The sequence below is a fragment of the Harpia harpyja genome, chromosome 7 (genome assembly GCF_026419915.1).
Source record: "Harpia harpyja isolate bHarHar1 chromosome 7, bHarHar1 primary haplotype, whole genome shotgun sequence".
NCBI classification, from domain to species: Eukaryota; Metazoa; Chordata; class Aves; order Accipitriformes; family Accipitridae; genus Harpia; species Harpia harpyja.
This window is the reverse complement of record NC_068946.1, coordinates 28,156,894-28,174,823: the sequence shown is the minus strand read 5'-3', so window position 1 is coordinate 28,174,823 and position 17,930 is coordinate 28,156,894. Positions and strand designations below refer to the sequence as shown.

At 48.4% G+C, this 17,930-nt stretch overlaps 1 protein-coding gene across 2 annotated transcripts in view; it reads left to right on the top strand.

Annotated features, from left to right (window-relative positions):
* Positions 1 to 7,467, top strand: part of PARD3B (par-3 family cell polarity regulator beta) — a 447,999-nt gene extending 440,532 nt beyond the window's left edge. For both annotated transcript variants that reach the window (XM_052791531.1, XM_052791532.1), the window contains one exon: positions 2,648 to 7,467. In XM_052791531.1, coding sequence (XP_052647491.1) covers positions 2,648 to 3,002 — 355 coding nt within the window. In that variant the 3' untranslated portion in view covers positions 3,003 to 7,467. The remainder of the gene's footprint in view (positions 1 to 2,647) is intronic.
* The last annotated feature ends 10,463 nt before the right edge of the window (positions 7,468 to 17,930 follow it).

Below are 17,930 nucleotides of genomic sequence, written 5' to 3'. Positions count from 1 at the left end.
GACTCTGAGAAAGGCACTCGAGAATGATACCACCTATGGGTGTTTCACCCTCAGAGAAGGGAAACTAGTGCTAAGAGTGAACAGCTTGGGTATTTTTTTATTTTTCAGAAAGATTTTGCCCTTCCCACATGTTCCGCTCTGCAGTTTGTCTACACAACCAGAGACGGTATTAGCTGCAAGTGAACCGATGGTGGATTTAGTTTTGCAGCATAGGTAACGGCAACGAAGACCTGAAGGCACAAGCTCAAGCAGTTTGGGTACATGCTGCTATCTGGCACACTTGTGCTTTGATTGCTCAGGCTCATCTTCACTGCACAGTCCTAGGTCAGAGCTGCCTGAATGCGCTACCCTCTGCACAGTCCCAGCTTCTGTGGCAGCAGTGTCACACTGTCTGCTAGAACTGGACCGGCTGAGCTTTCCTGGAAACAGCTCTTTTGGCTGGATGGCAAACCACAGCCCCCTCTTTTCCTGCAACACCCAGACCTCTCGTGTGAGTTGAGGGATGAGCTGTGTGCTGAAGGCTCAGTAGATGATGCTGGTGGCTCAGTCCTGTTCTCAACAGTTATTTTGGTACCAATTAATCTTGAATTTGTTATTTTAGAGTAATTCAATTTTGCAGTTACAGCTCTGTCCAAAACCTACCTGGCTCTTCAGTGAATTCTGGATCAGGTTCCAAGCTCAGTCCCTTTTTAATGTGATCCACAAGAATTTGGTTGATTGTAGCTGCCAATGAGAACATTTTGTAAAATCTAATATACAGGATTTTGAGCTTTATCCTTATATTAAAAGGTGATGGGTATAGGTTTGACATTTGTTCCTGTTGGTTTGCTGCTTGACACAAAGCAGTTCCTACCGTTGCAGAAGCCTTTTACGATTGGACGTGTGGTTTTGCCCACAGAGGAATTAAAAGCTGAGTGTGATGGGACTGACTAGTGAACAAGTCTTCATGTAGAAATACATGGAACAACTCTTTGGCCTGCTGTGGAAATTAGGCTTTGTTGCAAGGCGTAGGTGTGTGAGCAGAGACAGCAGTTGTCTCCACACATGCGGTTAAGAGTCCTTTCGGTATCTCACAGGGTGCCTTCAGGCCCTTCAGCACTTCGTCTGGACTGTCTCACTGCGGGGGGGGGGGGGGGGAGTGGGGGTGAGGGGGTGGAGCCAGGAGAGCCTGTCTTTTATAATGTTCTGTTTTTAAAGCAAAAAGTCTCTGGGGAGCATAGGGTCCTAAAAGTCCAAGGCCTGGAATTCTTCCTTTTGCTCTTTCCATTTTAAACAGGAAACATTTGCACTAAGTTATTCCAGGGGGAGAATTGTAGGTTCATTTCAAGGCAGATAATGTTTGTTCATTGCCTATGTCCATGATTTACCCCATGGGCTTAAACGAGTGCAGCAGAAAACCACATGTTTTGTTTTACTTCATGCAAAACAAGTTCCAGTGGAGTCTGGGAGCCCAGATTAAGAAAGGGGGAGCATGCTTGTAAACTCACTGTGTGAACAAAAGAGAGGCATTGACAAATTGTGAACACCTGATCTGCTGTACCAGAATGATGACTTTTTAAATAAATCTATGCAAAGAATATTTAAACAGTTGATGAGTTCAGTCCCAACGCCACAGAGCAGGTGTAATTGATTTATACTTTCAGGCCCTGTTTTGGGTCAAAACCCTGCCGTCTTCCTTCAGCTCTCACTTGGAGAGAAGCTTCCTCTGCAGTCAATGGGAGGTTTTGCCCAAAGTGCAAAGACATTTGCAATCAGACTGGCAAAAACTCCTAATTGAGTTGAACTTTGGGGGATGCTCTGGTGACATGTCTATAAGAACAATTATTTTTGCCATTTCAAAAGCATCACAAGTTAAGCTGTACTAGGAAAAAATATCAATGCTTCATTAGTGCAAATCATGGAATTAAGATGCAGAAAGCTACAGAGAGGGCTCCATGGCACATCCTCAGGGATGGCATGTTCACATGTTGCTTTTTACGTGAACTAGAGCTTGTCAAATCCATACTGATGCAGACAAGTTACAGGGCTGTTGTAATATCAGGCCTTCTAGATCACAGGAGTTTTTTTGAAACCCCATTGGCAGCTCACCCATTAAACACAGATATTGTAGCCTGACATCCCTAGTGTTTCTTCCAGGAGTTCCAGTTTTTTCTAACTACGGTGTTTGGAAAGTTTTACAGTCTGACATGTTAGGAGAAAAAATAGTGGGAGATGGCTTGGAAAGCATGAATATTTGTGCATGTATAGCTTATGGGATTTGCAGACTTGCAGACCCAACTCATCTGTTTATCCTCAGGCTAGATAAGATTCAGTCAAACACGCATTGTTTAAAGGAGCTTTGTTTCTATTACGGCAAATGGATCACTGGAGGCTGACTTTAGGAGCTGAAGGGCTCCAGTGCTCCCCCATTGTAAAAGGGCTGTGGTGTGCGCTGGACCCTTCCTCTAGCGTCCTGGGTATTACAGACTTTTGTAGGATGCAGGTGGGAGGCTTGTTATCCTTCAGAAGTTCTTTTGATTCATCTGGACCTGTCATGCTTGAGGTGGCATTTCCTTTCCCAAAGTAGACATAGATTGTGAGTACAATAATGTGTCACTGGGCTAGTAGACTGCCTTTTTATGTGCTTTATTATGTTTTTCATCCTCAGGCGTGGACCTGCAGAGCCACTGGAATATTTAACAGGGCCACGAGTAATATACAAAGAGAGAGATCTTCCCTACTACCAAGGAGGACAGCCTGTTGTCCACCCATCTAAGGGGAACTACATCCGTGCACCGGACACGAGAGTGGCAGAATTGAGGTACCCCCATTACTACCCAGCCCAGCCTGTCACAAACCAGCATAAAGGACCCCTCCGGCAGGATGTGCCACCTTCCCCTCCTCAGTCCCACCGAGCACCAGCTTATAATGAGATTGTCCGACACCGTGGGACCAGTCCAGACCAGTACCAGTACAGGCAACAGGATCCCAGGCAGAAGAACCCCATGACTGCAGCAGTATAGCCACGCACTGGACTTGCCAGCACAGCCCGGGAGGAATCCCCTCAGACGTCATCCTTGTAGAGTTGTTCCCAAGCGTAGCTGCCTGTAAGAATGGCACACAAGACCTGGAGTCATTCTTACTGAGCTGGGCTCAGCGTAGGTGCTTTCTAACGGGCGAACTAAAGCCACGTGAGGTACGACATGTTTTGAGTACATGAGGTACCAGACAGTTGAGTATTTTTTAATTCCTTTTAAAAATAGAAAGTGGCTGCTGGTAATGAAGCGCAACACTTAATACACCTCAGGGCTATTTACCGAATCCAGTTACACCTGTACAGTATGTAGCTGTCTGTGTGAGGGCGGTGGTGTCACCAGAGTCTGCTTCAGAGTGCTGTTGTAGGGCCTCTAAGTGAGAACACAGCACACAGTACGGACTTCATGCAGAGCTGAGGATCTCGTGTAATCCAGTGTGTGATCATGAGTTGACAAGGGACTGCCATGGAGGTAGCGACCGCATTCCAGGCACATTCAGACCAGCAGCTCTGTGCTTTAAGGATGCTGCAGTTCCAGATTTGTAATCTGGCCTCTGTCTTCCTCTTTCCGTTTGGTGGTGGCAGCATTTATCTTGTAGCCTTCATTTTTTGCAGTTTGTGTAGCAAGATTCTACTCTTACTGCACCTGCTGCATTTGGAGTAAGGTGAAAAGCTTTATCTGCCATGCTTGGGCAGGCTCACAGAGGACAAGGCAGCCAGCCACCTGAGAAGTGTGTGTCTGTAGATGTGCATGTGTGTGCTTGTGAGCGTTTCTTAGTTATACAGTGTGCACTCTTTAAATGTAAACCCTGGAGATCAGATCCTCGGCTGCTGTCAAGGAGCGTCACTCTTGGGGTTTCAGTGGAGCTGGCCCATAAGAAGTGGCTGAGGAGGTGACCGCAGGCATGGACTCAATAATTCATATGAAGTTACTGTATCAGGTGCTGCCTCGGCCGGGGCAGGGCAGCACCTTCCCAGCCCGCTCTGGCCGGGGTTACAGCGAAGTGCCTGCCAGTGACGTGCCCGGCCACCACGTGAAGGCACCTGTGGGCGCAGGGCCCACCCTCAGTCCCCCAAGTGAAGCTCAGCCTCGGGCAGCGCCAGGCCGGTGCCAAGTGCCAAACTACTCGAGTTCCTGAAGCCAGGGGCCAGCAGGCCAGCAGGGAGAGGGGTTTTTCACAGCGAGGGGTGAGGGAAAAGACAAGGAAGGCAACAGGGAGGGCTTCAAGACCCTGGGGCCCAGGGAGAAGAGGAGAGAATAGCTGTTTGTAGCAAGTTATTTGCAGCAGTGCGTAGGAAGAGAGAAGGTGTGAGTGGGGAGAGGGGGCCAGCAGTGCAGCAGAGCCGTGGGGGGACAGGGCAGAGGGGTATGTGCCTTGTACGTGGGGTATACATGGCTCTTTGCCCCGCACAGCCTGAGCTTGCCCTGCAGCCAGCCAGCCTGGGAGGAGGTCAGAAATGCATGTCCCCAACCACAGGGACCTGTGATACCCAGCCCAACAGGGCTGTGGATGCTCAGAGATCTGTCTCAAGGATTTTGTCACAGGGAAGCCATACAGTCTTGCCACCTAGAAATATGTTTTGTGAAATTTCCAAGTGTCCTTAATTCCTTGACTTCTGCCTTTTGGGAGTGCTATTAAACCATTTGGGCTCCTTCGCTCGTCAGGGAGAGACCGTGACCTGGCCAAGGATTAAACACGAGGATTTCTTTGATGTCTTTTTGACACCTTTGGTATGCAACAGATTAAATCACATCGGTCACTTCCCAGGTATTAAATATCACCGGGAAGGTTTGTCCTGCTCGGAGCATGTCCCTTTACTAGATATCCCTGGGAAAAGGGCTTGTTAGAGTAAGAGGTCCGTAAGGCGCGGGATAGGGTGGGTCTGTGCGCTGCTGCTTGCCAGGGGCCACCACCAGTAGGTAATGGCCCTGATGAGAAGCAGCATTTAATCCCAGCCAAAATTTCTTCTGTGCTGCTAATGCTGGTGAGAGACTGGCATAACCCTGAGGCATGGGGAGCACTTGCAGCTGGCCGGCAGGCTCTAGCATTTGCATTCACACCGCTCTCTACCCACTAGCTGGGCTGGGAAGAAGAGAAGAGGAGACAGCTTTGGGGTGGTGGTGGGACATCTCCGTGATTCAGATGATACAGGGCTGGGCTCCCTGGGGTAGGGGCAGGCGCAGCTCTAAATCCAGTCAGGAGGAAGCATTGGTGGGAGGGAGAGAGGGAGAGGAATGCAACCTATTATGAAGCAAGTGTGTTCAGTTCTTGTTCCATTTCTTTCTGCCCTCTTTCCTAGTAATGTAGCGAGGGAAAAACCTCTGGAGGGAGGGTTGGATGTAAAGCTGGATGTCTCTCAGTACCCTCCATAAATAAGGCGCGTTCCCCAAGGAAACTGCCTGTCGTGTACGTGCTGTACGCAGCCTTGTACTTCTCTCAGAGTTTTAGATGCTGCAGGATACTCAGCCAGGACTTGGCAGCCACAGGGTAGCCGCTGGTGTTATGAAGGCCCGCTGAAAGTGAAGCAAAAACAAATTAAAATACTTTCCTTTCCCTCCTTGAAATATAACCCCTGATACATTTGATCCAGCTGTAAAGAAACTAGTATATTTGCGACAGTGGCTTTATCAAGCCAGGCCACAATTAAGAACAGCTCTGAATATAAGCTACTGCCTTTATAAATCACTCTCAACTAAGCCTTCAAATGGCATCACAGCACAGTGAATAGAACTTATTTACAGTATTTCAAGAGCCAGGGCCAAATAAAATCTGGATGGAAACAGCTCCTGGGTTATTTATAGCCTTTGAAGGACCTGCGCAATTGTCTCCCGTAACCTGATTCTCTCCTTAAGAGCTCCCCTTGACTGCATCGGCTCCACTCAGTTGAGGCGGACAGATCAAACAAACACCTTCTGAGCTGTTAATCTTACCCAACAGGTTATTAAATGATGCTTCTGCTGCTAGATCAGTACAGAGCTTCTTCAAAAAAAAAAAAAAAGTGCTATAAGTATAATATATGGATGCATCCTACAGGTGAGGAGCTAAGGAGGAAGAACAGTCTGACCTAGCTGGGGGAACAAGACCAAAAAGTATTACAGAGCATCTCATCAATCTCTGGTGCCATTGTTCTGGGAGAAAATTGCCATTTGCTGGTTTAATATCTGGTAGAGGTACGGTATTTTCAAAAGTATAATGTGTAACTACAGTGTATATATAGTCAGCTTCTCTGCAGTGTAAAATGTATGATTTTAGCACCATATTGTGGAAAAATATGTATCATGCAGAATTCACGAGGTGCTACAACTGACGGTTGAAAATACACACTTGCAAAATCCAAAAGAGCCGTTAAGTAACAAGTTGTTCTTTTCCCCATATGTCCATATGTTTGGGAAAATTATGAGTCTGAAATGCTCTTGACACGTAATTGCCTCGCACTCCCTCATCCAAAATGTGCCAGTCCAGCAGTAAAGTTACTGACGTAGCGGGTGTGAAGGGAGAGTTTGGGTTTGCCACAGGAGCAGCGTGCCGTAAGTTGTGTGAACAGGAGTCAAGACAAGGGGGAGAGAGGCCCGCTCTCACGTGAAGCTGGAAGCTTTGATTTCTTGAGCTGGTGGCGTGCAGCCTGCGTTTCTCGCTCTGGCGTGGGGCCAGCCGGGCCCAGCAGTTGAAAGATTAAGAGATAGAAAAAGAGCCTGTGGATTTTCTGAGTGACCACCCACTAGTGAGCCATGATCTTGGCCTGTGAGCAGACATTACCACTGTGATATATTGTGATGCAGAAGTCTCTAGGCACCCCTCAAATGCACAAAGAAGTATCAACTGCCCTTTGTGGAAAAAAAAAAAAGGGGAACTAAGCATTAAAAAAAAAAAAAAAAAGGCTTCTGCCTTGAAAAAGTGCATGCAGCCCTGAATTCCAATTCACTCCAGCTTCCTGATCTAGAAATAGCTTCACATGCTGCCTAATTTTTTTACAGATGAATTGTGCTACCTCCTCCTCCCAGCCATCACAGATTTGTTTATCAGAGAGTTAGTGCTGTGAGTGAATCCTACTGACTGCTCTGCCAGGGCCGCATCCTGACGTTCTGCACTGAGCAGGGGCTGCTTTGCACTTCCAAAAGGCCCTGCACCTGTGCTCTCTGTCACAGTTGCTCTGCAGAGTCTCTAAGCCTTACGTGCAAAATTGGAAGCGCTATTCACTATCTCTGCATAGAAGAGAAGGCTTTACAAGACACTATTCTGTTATTGTGGGGGAGAGAGGTGTTTGTGATCCTGACAATACCTGTGTGTTTAAGTGAAACTGATTTAAAAATCATTGTTTTGGGGGAGAAATTCAGCATACAATTTGAGAGGTTTTTTCTAGTACCACATCAAAGATTTTGATCTTTTGTTACATATGGCTATATAAATTTTACCTGTTTTATTTTGCATTAAAATAAAGGCTTTAAGACTATATATGATTCTGTATTTGTATGTAGAGTCTTTCTCTTCTTTGTATCTACGAAGTCATCCTCACCCCTGGATGTGATTTGATATTAGAAGATCATGCATGATCAGGCCAGATCAGAATTGGTAAGGTGACTTTTTAAAAAAAAAAAAAAAACCAAAAAACACAACAGCCATGTGCTGCCTTGTAGGGAAAAAAACATCACAAGGCTTAACTTGATTTCCTCTCAAATCTGCATTGTCTTCAGTTGCAGAGCTGGAGTCCTGATTTCATAGCCCTGATTGAAAGGAGAAGCGAGAGAGAAGTCCCTTGCCATCTCGGCAAATTTCAGCTTGGGCAACTGCGTGTTCGTTGCTAAAGTTCCCCAGACAGTTTCATCTCAACATCGAGCTCTTCTCTTGCTATTGGTAACAACCGAGGTGTTCTGCGGCTGTGTAGCAGGTACCAGGTCCAACCAGCTGAGGCTGTATTTCAGTGAGATGGCTGCAGCACTATCTTGCCAGAGATTTAGGACTCCTTGAAAGTTTTACACAGGTACTTAACTTGAGGTACGTGGGTCATTTCACTGAAGCTGATGACACTACTTTTCATACTCCAGATTATGCGCAAGCATAAATCTTTGTAGGATCAGAGCTGTGGGTTGCAGAGCACACTGAGATTCAGGCGAGAGTGTTATGTTGGATGAAGTAATTTTCAAAATAGCAGATATTTAAGTGAAAAGTCACTAGAACAGGGAGAAGGAAGAATGTTGCCTTTCCGAGATGAAAATTCTGTTTTACTACAAAGAAAAAGGAAAGAGTAAAAGAACAAAACAGAAGGAAAGTGCAGAAGGTTTACAGCACAAGATACAGCAGAAATTGCAGTAATGGTTCAGCAGAAATAAATGTGTACTGCACTCCAAAACATTTTGAATTCAGATCTTGGTATTTATGGCCAAGACAGTTCATGGGCAATTCCGAGTCAATTTTAGCATGTATTAAACTATAATTCACATAGATGCCAATTTTAAAAGTTATCAGGTCATAAGTTGCCCTCATAGCTAAAAACTGGACAAACACTGATACCTCAGTTTCTCCTTCTGCTGAAGTTGTACAAAGAGTGGCAAAAGACAAACTAGGAGTGTATTAAAAGCTGGAAACTCGGTGACCACAGTTTCAGAAGGTGCTCCTTCTGCCTTGGCAGTGGTCTCCCATGGTTTCCCCCACAGTAGCACTTGCTTCCCTGGAACTTGGGCTCAGGTTAAGATCTGTTTTGCAGTCACTGCTCTGTCTGCATAAAGAAGTATGTGGAGCCATTTGTCTGTTAATTAATTTTAATGAGCCAGACTACCCCCTCATGAGACCCATATTCTGCTGCAAGCAGCACGGGATGCAGTCGGTGCCTTTCCCCACGGAGGGTCTCCGAGCTGGGTTACTCACCCCAGCAGAAATGCAGTGACCTGCTGCAATGTGGCAGCAGTTGAGCACTACCCAGGGGCAGAGCGTAGCAGCCTCTCAGGGCGAGGACCGTGGTAGCTGCACTACTAGGGAGGCTTTGGCATTATCGAGATTGAAGTGGAGCTGGGCTGCTCCTGCAGCCTCCCAGAAGGCATTCAGGGCTTTTAATAAGCCCCAGAGGCCTCTGGCCCAAAGGCTCTGGGGGCCTCCTGAGGAGGTTGCTCAGGGTCCCTGCACTTGGTGTGCTCGTCCCTGCAGAGGAGGTGCGGAGGTGCTGAGGCATGGCTTGGGGAAGTGTGGAAACAAATGAGACTGAGAAGGGATCCTACTTCCCAAGCATGGGATCTGCTCCAGGGAGGGCGGCTCTGCCGCTGGTTTTCCCCATGGGCTGGAAGGGAGTGCCTGATACAGGCAACTGGAGAGACAGCATTGCTCTAGGAATCAGGAAGGAGAGGTGGGGGGGAGAGTTGGAAATGACAGGGAGAAGCAACTGAAGCAAAGGAAGAGGGATGAGAAATTAAAATAGATTGGGAAGAGGAAGGTGGGGGGGTGTCAGACCTGAGCAGGAAATACGTGGTGGAGAGAAGAGGGGATTGTCCTGGATGTGTGAAGTTCACGTACCAACAAGGAAGGTGGCACTTTCTGAGACACTGACCACTGCTCCCCAATTTCCATTTTGCATCCCGGGCTTGTGACACCCCCCCACTAAGCCCAGAGTCAGGACCTGTTTGCAGCACAAAGCTACTTGTGCCTGAGGGAGGAAGCAGAAGGGCAAGTAGGAATTGTGAGGAAACCCATCAACCAGTAAGAGGAGAGAGAGACACCCCTCACCCATCACTGCCCCCTCTCCTAGATCACATCTTGCCACCCAAATCTCACGCCCTGCTTCCCACACGCCTCCCTTCACCTCCCTGGGTACCACTGACACCACAAAGTCCCCTTCCCGAATGGCCTCTTCATCCGCAGCTCCCCCTGATCTCTGACGTCCCCAAAGCCACATTGACCTTCAAACACAACTTTTGCCTTCACTGCTGAGAAGCCTTGAGCCAGCTGTGAGCGTAGGTAACCAACACCAAGAGTTTCACTGGCACCTGAAAGCGATACGGAGTCAAAGCATGCGGCCCCCAGGGCCAGCATTCCCGTGCAGTGCGGGCTGGGGCTGTGCTGTCATTACAGACAGGGACAAGTTGCAGTCCATTTTGAATCAGTTGCTTTGTGGGTATAGATTGCAAGAAAGACACAGATTTTATCTCTACCATCTTTTTGCTTGTCTAGAACAAGCCTTTGACATGCGCAAAAGCTGGCCAGGCACAAAAATCCTGAACCGGCTTCAGGGGCCAAAAAGGTGATTATAGTCTTTAAAACAGAATTAATTCTCAAACCATTCCCAAAATATGCCTGACAAACTAACCCAAGCCAGACGAGTTGGCTGTGCTCACAGCAAAAAAAAAAAACTCAGTGCAGAGGAAACAGCCCTGCTTTGCTTTTCCAGAAGAATATCTGCATATGAAAGAAAATAATTTATTGGGAAATATGTACAGTAGAGTAAAATTGCAAAATAAGACATTCAGTGAGGATTCTATATAAAACTGTGCCCTTTGCCTCCAGTAGGTAATGAATAAAAATGATATAAAGAAGCAATGAACATTCAATGTTTTATATTTAAAATACATTTTGTGAGGAAAACAATGTGGCATAGAAACAGGACTGAAAGGTTCTCCAAGATAATGCCAGAAGCTGCAAGATGTTAGCAGCATTGTCGTATAAGTTTCAAGGTGTAGGTTTTTAATTTTCTCTTATGAATCACAGAAGCAGTCGTGAAAGCTGTCATTAAAATTCATAACAAGAAAAGTAAACTTACATTAAAACCTACCCCATTCTTCGCCGAATTCATGGTACTGGTTAGGAAGCAGTGTCTGCTTCTCTGACAAAACCTTACCTACGCAATGTGATTTAATCTCTAGGCTCTGTTAAATTGGAGTTTTCATACATCACATCCTCCAATCCAGAGTACAAAAAAAGAAATTTAAAAATTGCAGCCTAGATTTTCAAACTAGCAAGCTATGATTTTAAGAGGCTTCATCTCCATAATTTTTCTAGGAATGAGAAGAGAATAAAAAATAGAGCAAATATGAAGAAACTAGTTTATAAGTAAATAAAAGTAAATAAACTAGCCCTCCCTTACTCCTTCCTTCCCTTTTCCCTTCCTCCTAGGTATGTATATGCACATACATACGTGCATATATAGTTAGGTATCGCTGCGTTTGATCTAAAAGCCAGTTTACTTTTCTAACTTATTTCTAGCCATTCCCTCTCTCCAAAGGAGAGTCAGTAGTTACAGCGATGTACGTACACGAGAAAAGCAGTAGAAATGGTGACCTCCTAGTTTGAGAGTGGATGGAGGTACAGAACAACCATGACTGAGCCGTGCACAGCAAAGCGAGGAGGAAGTTTCCAGACAGAGCAGCATTTCCACATGCTACGCATCACTCCAACGCCTGCATCTCTGTAAGTGACAATTTGCAGAGGTGGGTTGAGTTTGCAGGGAGGTCCCTGCCCCAGCTGTGGAAGGGATTTGCCAGGGTTGCTGCAGTGGGTGAGAGCTCCTGGACAGGCACTGGGGCCATGGTACCGTGGCAGCGCGCTCACTGGCCTGGCCAGGATGGGAAGGGCAGGTGGCATGTCTAGGGAGATTGAAACCAGAGCATAAATTGGAGCAATTGTGAGGCTGCTCTAAGATTATGTTAAGCAGCCTGACAGCCTACTGGTTCTTTCAGCAAGCAAAGGAAATCAAAGGCACCCTTAGCATGTCCAGTTGCCAGCTCTTCATTGAGATTTGGCCAAATCAATCACAACTAATTCAGTTACAGGAGTGTTAGGTACAAGAAGGGTGTTTCTGGGTCTGTTCACAGAGGCACATGCACCACATCCTCTTTACCATGGAGAATGTCTTTCCTTGCTTCCCTCCTTCCTTGTTCCTCTCTCCCCTCTGTTGGAAGTAAGCCCTCCAGGCCAGTCATTTTTCTTTATATATAACAAGAGGGCACTGAGGCCTCAGTCCAACGTGCATTTAATGCAGTCGTGCTGCCAGTCTCCCCCTCCTGCCCCATCCTTCCCTCCTAGCACTTGGTCCCACCCTATCCCCCATGTCCCTTCTCCTTCCCCAATTGTAGGGATTTTCATTGCTGTGAGAGGACAAAGGTAACTGAGCTGCTCTTGAAAAAAAAGACTGACTTGTTTTTATCTCGCTGGGCTGTTTTTGGCATGGGTCATTTCCCAACTCAGTCCCCCAAATTGCTTTGATGGCACAACAGAGTGGATAGAGCGGTGATGGGAACAAGGCTGGAGGGTGAGGATGGGTTGGAGAGTGGTTAGACTGCCGTTGCTACAAAACAGAAAAGGAAAAGAAAAGCAAGAACGCTAAATCACAGCCAAAGCGCAATGTATTTAGGGGCTTGGATTTGAAAAGCCAGGCACCATCTTCTGCAACGGTTACATTCCTCTGCATGTTTACTTCTGGCCAAGTTTCCTGAGAGCAGAGGCAGAGTTCACCAAGTTTGAAATCCTGAGGCTCTCGCCTGTGGATTTTCTTCTGTGTTTAGCATTAAGAAAAGAGGGGAAATCGTGAGGCTTCACTTAGGTTGTGGCTTTTCCCCTTTTTGGAATGACTTACGCCTGGAGGCACCAGGGAGCCCTGGGACCCCTCTCTCCCTTGCAGACCAGGGGAAACACACACATCACCTCAATGGCCTGGGGACCCAGGCACCGTGGGAGACAGTGCAGTCACGGGCCCAGCTGTGCAGGGCACACTGAGGTTCCCACCTACTTGGGCTTCCGCAGCTCAGGGTGGCTGCTGCTCAAAGATTCCTGCGTGAGGGGTACAGAGGAGAGTGAGGTGGCGACCAGAGCAGCAGGTCCCAAAGCGTGGCTGGGGTGGTCACGGTCACTGCAGGGGCTCTATCATGGTGGTTTTTCTGCAGGACTTTTTTGTTCCCCTGGCAGGGGCTGGCTCAGGGATGCCAGCAAATGATTCAAGTCACCCTGCAACATGGTTTGTATCAGTCACGGGTTTGGCCAGCAGCAGTGATGTTTGGCCGGTGTTCACTGGGCCCCAGAGGCAAGAGAGGAGCCGGTCTGCCGGCTGAGCTTCGGGTCCTCCCTGGCCCTGCAGACTCTGGGAGGACAATGGGAGCCCTTGGCCTGGCACGGGCAGTGTTTGGGGCAGTGTTTCAATGAGCGCGGCTTTTGTTTTGGCTGTTTGGTTACATGTCTCCTCTTGGATGTTTACGCTGAACAAGAGGTACTTGTTCTCTCACCGACTTCAGCGAGGTTGAGTCCAGCTGGATTTGTGCTTTAGATGTAGAGAGCCAACAATACGCCCATCAGCTGCCCCATCCCGGGAGAGCCTGGGCGCAGCACTGCTCTGGGCATGTGTGCTTGTCCCCGTGCTCCCAGGAGCAGGAATGAAAACATGCTTTGCAAACAGCCTCGACGGAGCAAGGTCTGGGTACTGAGCCCACAGGACAGCTTTTGGGGCCCTCTGCTTTGGGGAATGCTTTGATGCTTCACATAGCCAGGACATTCAGGTTTATCCTCTAGCTGCCAAGTAACCTGCTTGTCTGCTTTGATTTACTAAGTCTTTTTATTTTTAAGAAATCCTTTATTTATTTTAAAAAACCCACCTCCAATCAGTTCGCTCTGCTCCTTTCACCTCTATCTTGCCCTTCTCCCCACACCTCCTGTAGCCAGAGCCTTGGCTCACAAGCCAGAACACCGATCGTTGTGAAAACATAAAATGGGCCCAACAAACGCCAAACACAGACAGGCGCATTGTGTGGGTGCCTGTGCAAGGCAGGCAGGCTCCAGATACGGTGATTCAGCTGCAGGCAACCAAACACGCAGTCCCCTGCCGCATCCGAGACGGTCTGTGTGCAGGGGAGGGTGGCGGGGCTGCCGGGGGCTGCGCAGCACGCCAGCAGCTTGCATGCAGCGGTCCCGGGCCCCATGGGGCTGCCCTGGCGCTTCGGGCCAGCACTGGCTGATGATTAAGCAGGACGTGGGCTCAGTTTACTTTTACCCCTGCTGCGAGCCTTCTCAAGCTAAGATGTTTTAAGTTGTCCTTATCCTCAGATTAATAAATGCTGCGCTATGTGAGTGTAAACACAGGAAGAGAATCGGACAAAAAAAAAAAAAAAAAACCAAAAAATTCAGGCTGGTGCTGTGCAGTCAGGACGTTTCTTTTCCTAACAGGATATGGGATCAGAGGGAAAAAATATGCATTATATCACGTGTGCCGGGGGGCAGGGGAGTCAGTAGACAAATTAAGCATGTTGTTGGCTGAGCTGGAGAGCCCGTGAAATGAGACGATTTAGCAGCAGGTCCCTGCAGTGATGTGTCCCCCCGAGCCAGGGCTGCAAGGAGGGTGAGGAGGCACCGCAGGGCCCAGCTGTGGTGCACAGCCGGTCTTGGTTCAGCACCCGCAGGGCTCACTGGCAGCGAAGGAGCGAGCAACGGCAGAGGCGGCTGGTTGGGTGAGGGTCCTGGAGAGAGCTGCTGCCCCACGGGCACGGGGCCAGCCTGCCCAGCTCCACCACAGCGGGTGAGATGGCTACAAGCGAGCAGAGCTCCCGGCCAGCTTCCCTCAGCCTCAGGGGGAAACCCGGGTGGGACAGGCTGGCATGTCATACCCCATGGCCACCGGCCACCACGGCTGGACAAGGAGACCCTCCAGGCTCCTCAGCCAGCTTCTGCAGTCAGGGGAAGCACCATGGTTGTGGCCATCCTCTCTCTTATTCGTGTGTCCCAGTGACACAGTTATCTTCTCCAAACGCAAACCTCCTCTTGGGCTGTGGCCGGTTTTCTCCCCCAGCAAAGGTTGGTCGTGGAGAGAGAAACCCTTGTGTGGGTGCATTTTCACTCCTGTCTGCTGGGGTCCCCTCAGAGGTCCCCTCTGTGCAGGCACAACACTCACAGGACCGGCCCCCTGAGCGAGTGGCTGGCTGCCCCCGTGCAGCCCGCCCAGGCCACGCCAGAGGAGAGGTGGGATCCAGGCTGCAGACAAAGCCAGGAAGCTGTTGCTGGTCAGGCATTTCAGGGGAGGGCATGATTTCCACAACAATAAACGCATCTGATTATTTGATTAGAGGGAAGATGAGGTCCCCAGGAGGAGGGCCTCACACACAAAAGAGGAATAACTCATGCCCCCGCTGGCAGTGACAGGGCAGGAAGATGAGGGCAATGTCCTATTGAGGCTTTGATCAGCCGGGGTCAAGCAGGCGGACTGCTAACATGGCTGAAAACCAACTAGGAGAAGGAGGTTCCCGCTGCAGCGTCATGCCTGGCCCCCTCGAGCCCTCCACTCCTCTTTTCCACAGACCCTTCACCCCCTGTCTAGGGAGCAAGAAGGGAGCCTCCCAGGGCAGGTCCTGTCTCCTGGCCTCTCCTGGCTCCAGCAGGGCCATGTCCGCTCTGAGCCTCGTAGTGCCGGGGATCACAGCACATCCCTCTACTCCTGCCACGTATTCATCTGCATCTCCTGTGACAAGCCGGGGAAAGAGGCTCCTTGTGTCCCCTTGTCAACCCTCTTGCCATGGTGCAAGTAGAGAGATGCTGAAGCGCTGGCAGCAGTGGGGAGGCAGGGGAGGGATGGCAGGGCAGAGAGGATCATTTTCCAATTCCACCTCTCCTGGACACTTGCATAGTCTGGTCATAGTCATGGTTACTTGGGGGTTTTTCCTGTCCCCTGGAGAGTTGAGCTGTCCCCCTTTACCTCTGTGATGAGAGGCCCTGGGGACTTGGCTGCATTTCAAGGGATGGTTCTCCTCAGTGGTGTCAGCAACTGGTGATCCTGTGATTAACTGGTGGTCCTGGACGGAGGCTGGAAAAAGTATTTAGTGTACCTGTTTTATAGCTGTTCTGTGCCTTCCTAAGACAGGTGGCCCCAAAGCCTTGACACCCCAATAGTTTGACCCATACGAGTCCCTCCCGCAGAAGAGCCCCAGGGCACAAAGGCACCATGTATGTATAGAAAGGGCTTGAAGATCTGAGCTGCACCTTTGCTCTCCCTTGGACTGATCTACAGCACGTGTAAAAGTAACTTGTATTTGGCCCACAGAATTGTATTTCTTGGAAGCAAGAGCAAGAAAGAGACGACTTGGCACTTGGAGATTGGAGCTCTCCAAGATCTTTACAAACACAACACAATTAACCCTTTCAAGAGAGAGAAACCCTTCTTGCCTCCTGCGTGGAGCAGAGGACTGGCTGCACACAGAAATCACTGGCACTCTGAAAAGCAAGGTAAGCAAAAAAAAAAAAAAGCAGCTGTTATTTCAAATACAGGTCTCTACACAGAGTTGTATTGCATAGGTGCAGTATACAGATCATTGTGTGGGTAAGGCCTGAGATCTTGATCTCAGGTTACATCTAAGAGTTTATCTAATGCCGAAAAAAAAAAATCTGCTTCTCCCTTCGATGTGTGTGTGCTCTGTGAGGATTTCCCTGTGCATGTGGAGTGGAATAGGCTGGGGCAGTGGAAGGTTGTGTTGTGCATGCTTCATAGTCTTTCTCACTCCCCAAGCTCTTTCCAAGCTGTCTGAGCGGCCAAGGCCACAAGGAAAGGTTTGCCACAGGCTGTTTGTCATCTCACACCCTCAGTAAATCATCCCAATATCATCTGGCTCAGAGCTCCTAGGAATCTGGACAACCTTGACAGAAAGTGTGGGTAATGGACTGGGAAATCCAGCGGAAGAGTTTTGGGGAACATGAGACTGTAAGATATGACTCTTCCCTGATCTGCCTCGAGACCTTAGGTCTCTGCCTAAGAGTGCAGCTAGAAAGCTGCCCTTTAAATGGACACTACTTCAGAGATATTGACTTACCAGTGGCCTGGGTACAATTCCCCATGAAACTTCAACCTGGGATATGCGTGTCGCTAAGAGACAAACAATACCATCTGCAGCCTGCCCCTTCGAGGTGTCGTCTCTGTTTATAGAAAAGAAGGGGGTGGCAAACGTCTGTTAAAAATGTATTACTTCCCGACGTCATCTTTGAGGAGTCATATATTTTAGTGGGACTAGTCAGTCAAAACTATCTAACGGCACAACGGTCAGTGCTCCTTAGCTTCTTCCTCGCAGTGGCTGCAGCGGAGGCACATGGATGCTAAAAATAACATTTCTGTCCCAAAATATCTTGACTTATTTGAGGGTGTATGTGTAGAGGGAGCACTAATATTTCACATGGCTGGTGCCCTGCAACCTGCACATCCCTGGGGAAGCAGAGCTCCCTGGAGACCTGCGAGGAGAGTAGAGGAGTGAAACCATGAGTTCAGGAAACAGGGAAAATTTTGCAGAGCAAGATGTTTGTGTCACCTTCCTATAACTACAGGCTCTGAGGCAATTGCCAAAAGAATCAACAGGTTCAGCTTAAGCTAATGAAAAAAACAGGGAAGAAAGATGCCCTCCCCAACCTGCACCCACATTCTCATTTACCTTGGGCAAAAAGCAAAATAAAACATGCCTAGATACAAATTCTCCACCAGAAGCAGTATTTTGTATCCACTCGCAGAGGGTAAGTGACTTCATGTGGTATACAGCAGTGGGAATTCAGGCATGTAATGTAATAACAAGAAAGGATTTTTAGATTTGTCTCAGGAACCCTGCTAGCTCAGACATTATAAATAAGAATCCCAAACCTTCAAGTCCATCTACAGCTTAAAAAGAGTGAAATACATCCCCAGTTTGAGCCTAGTTCTTTATTTTGAAAAATTGCTGCAGGAGGCATGGTCAAACAGCACCTCACATCTGAACTGCACATTACCATCCCTCAGCTCTTTACTAGTGTAAATAAATGCCACAAAGCAACTGCTTAGCCAACTTCTTTGCTTAGTAAACTTTTCACTAGTCATTTGCATGGGATGTGGCAGCACGGGGTCCAAGCCTGGATCAGGGCTTCCAAGCAAAGCCACAAGGCAAGTAATAAGGAAAAGTCTTCTAGTGCTGCCTCTGGGGGTGAAACAAGAACACAATGCAGCAGACCAG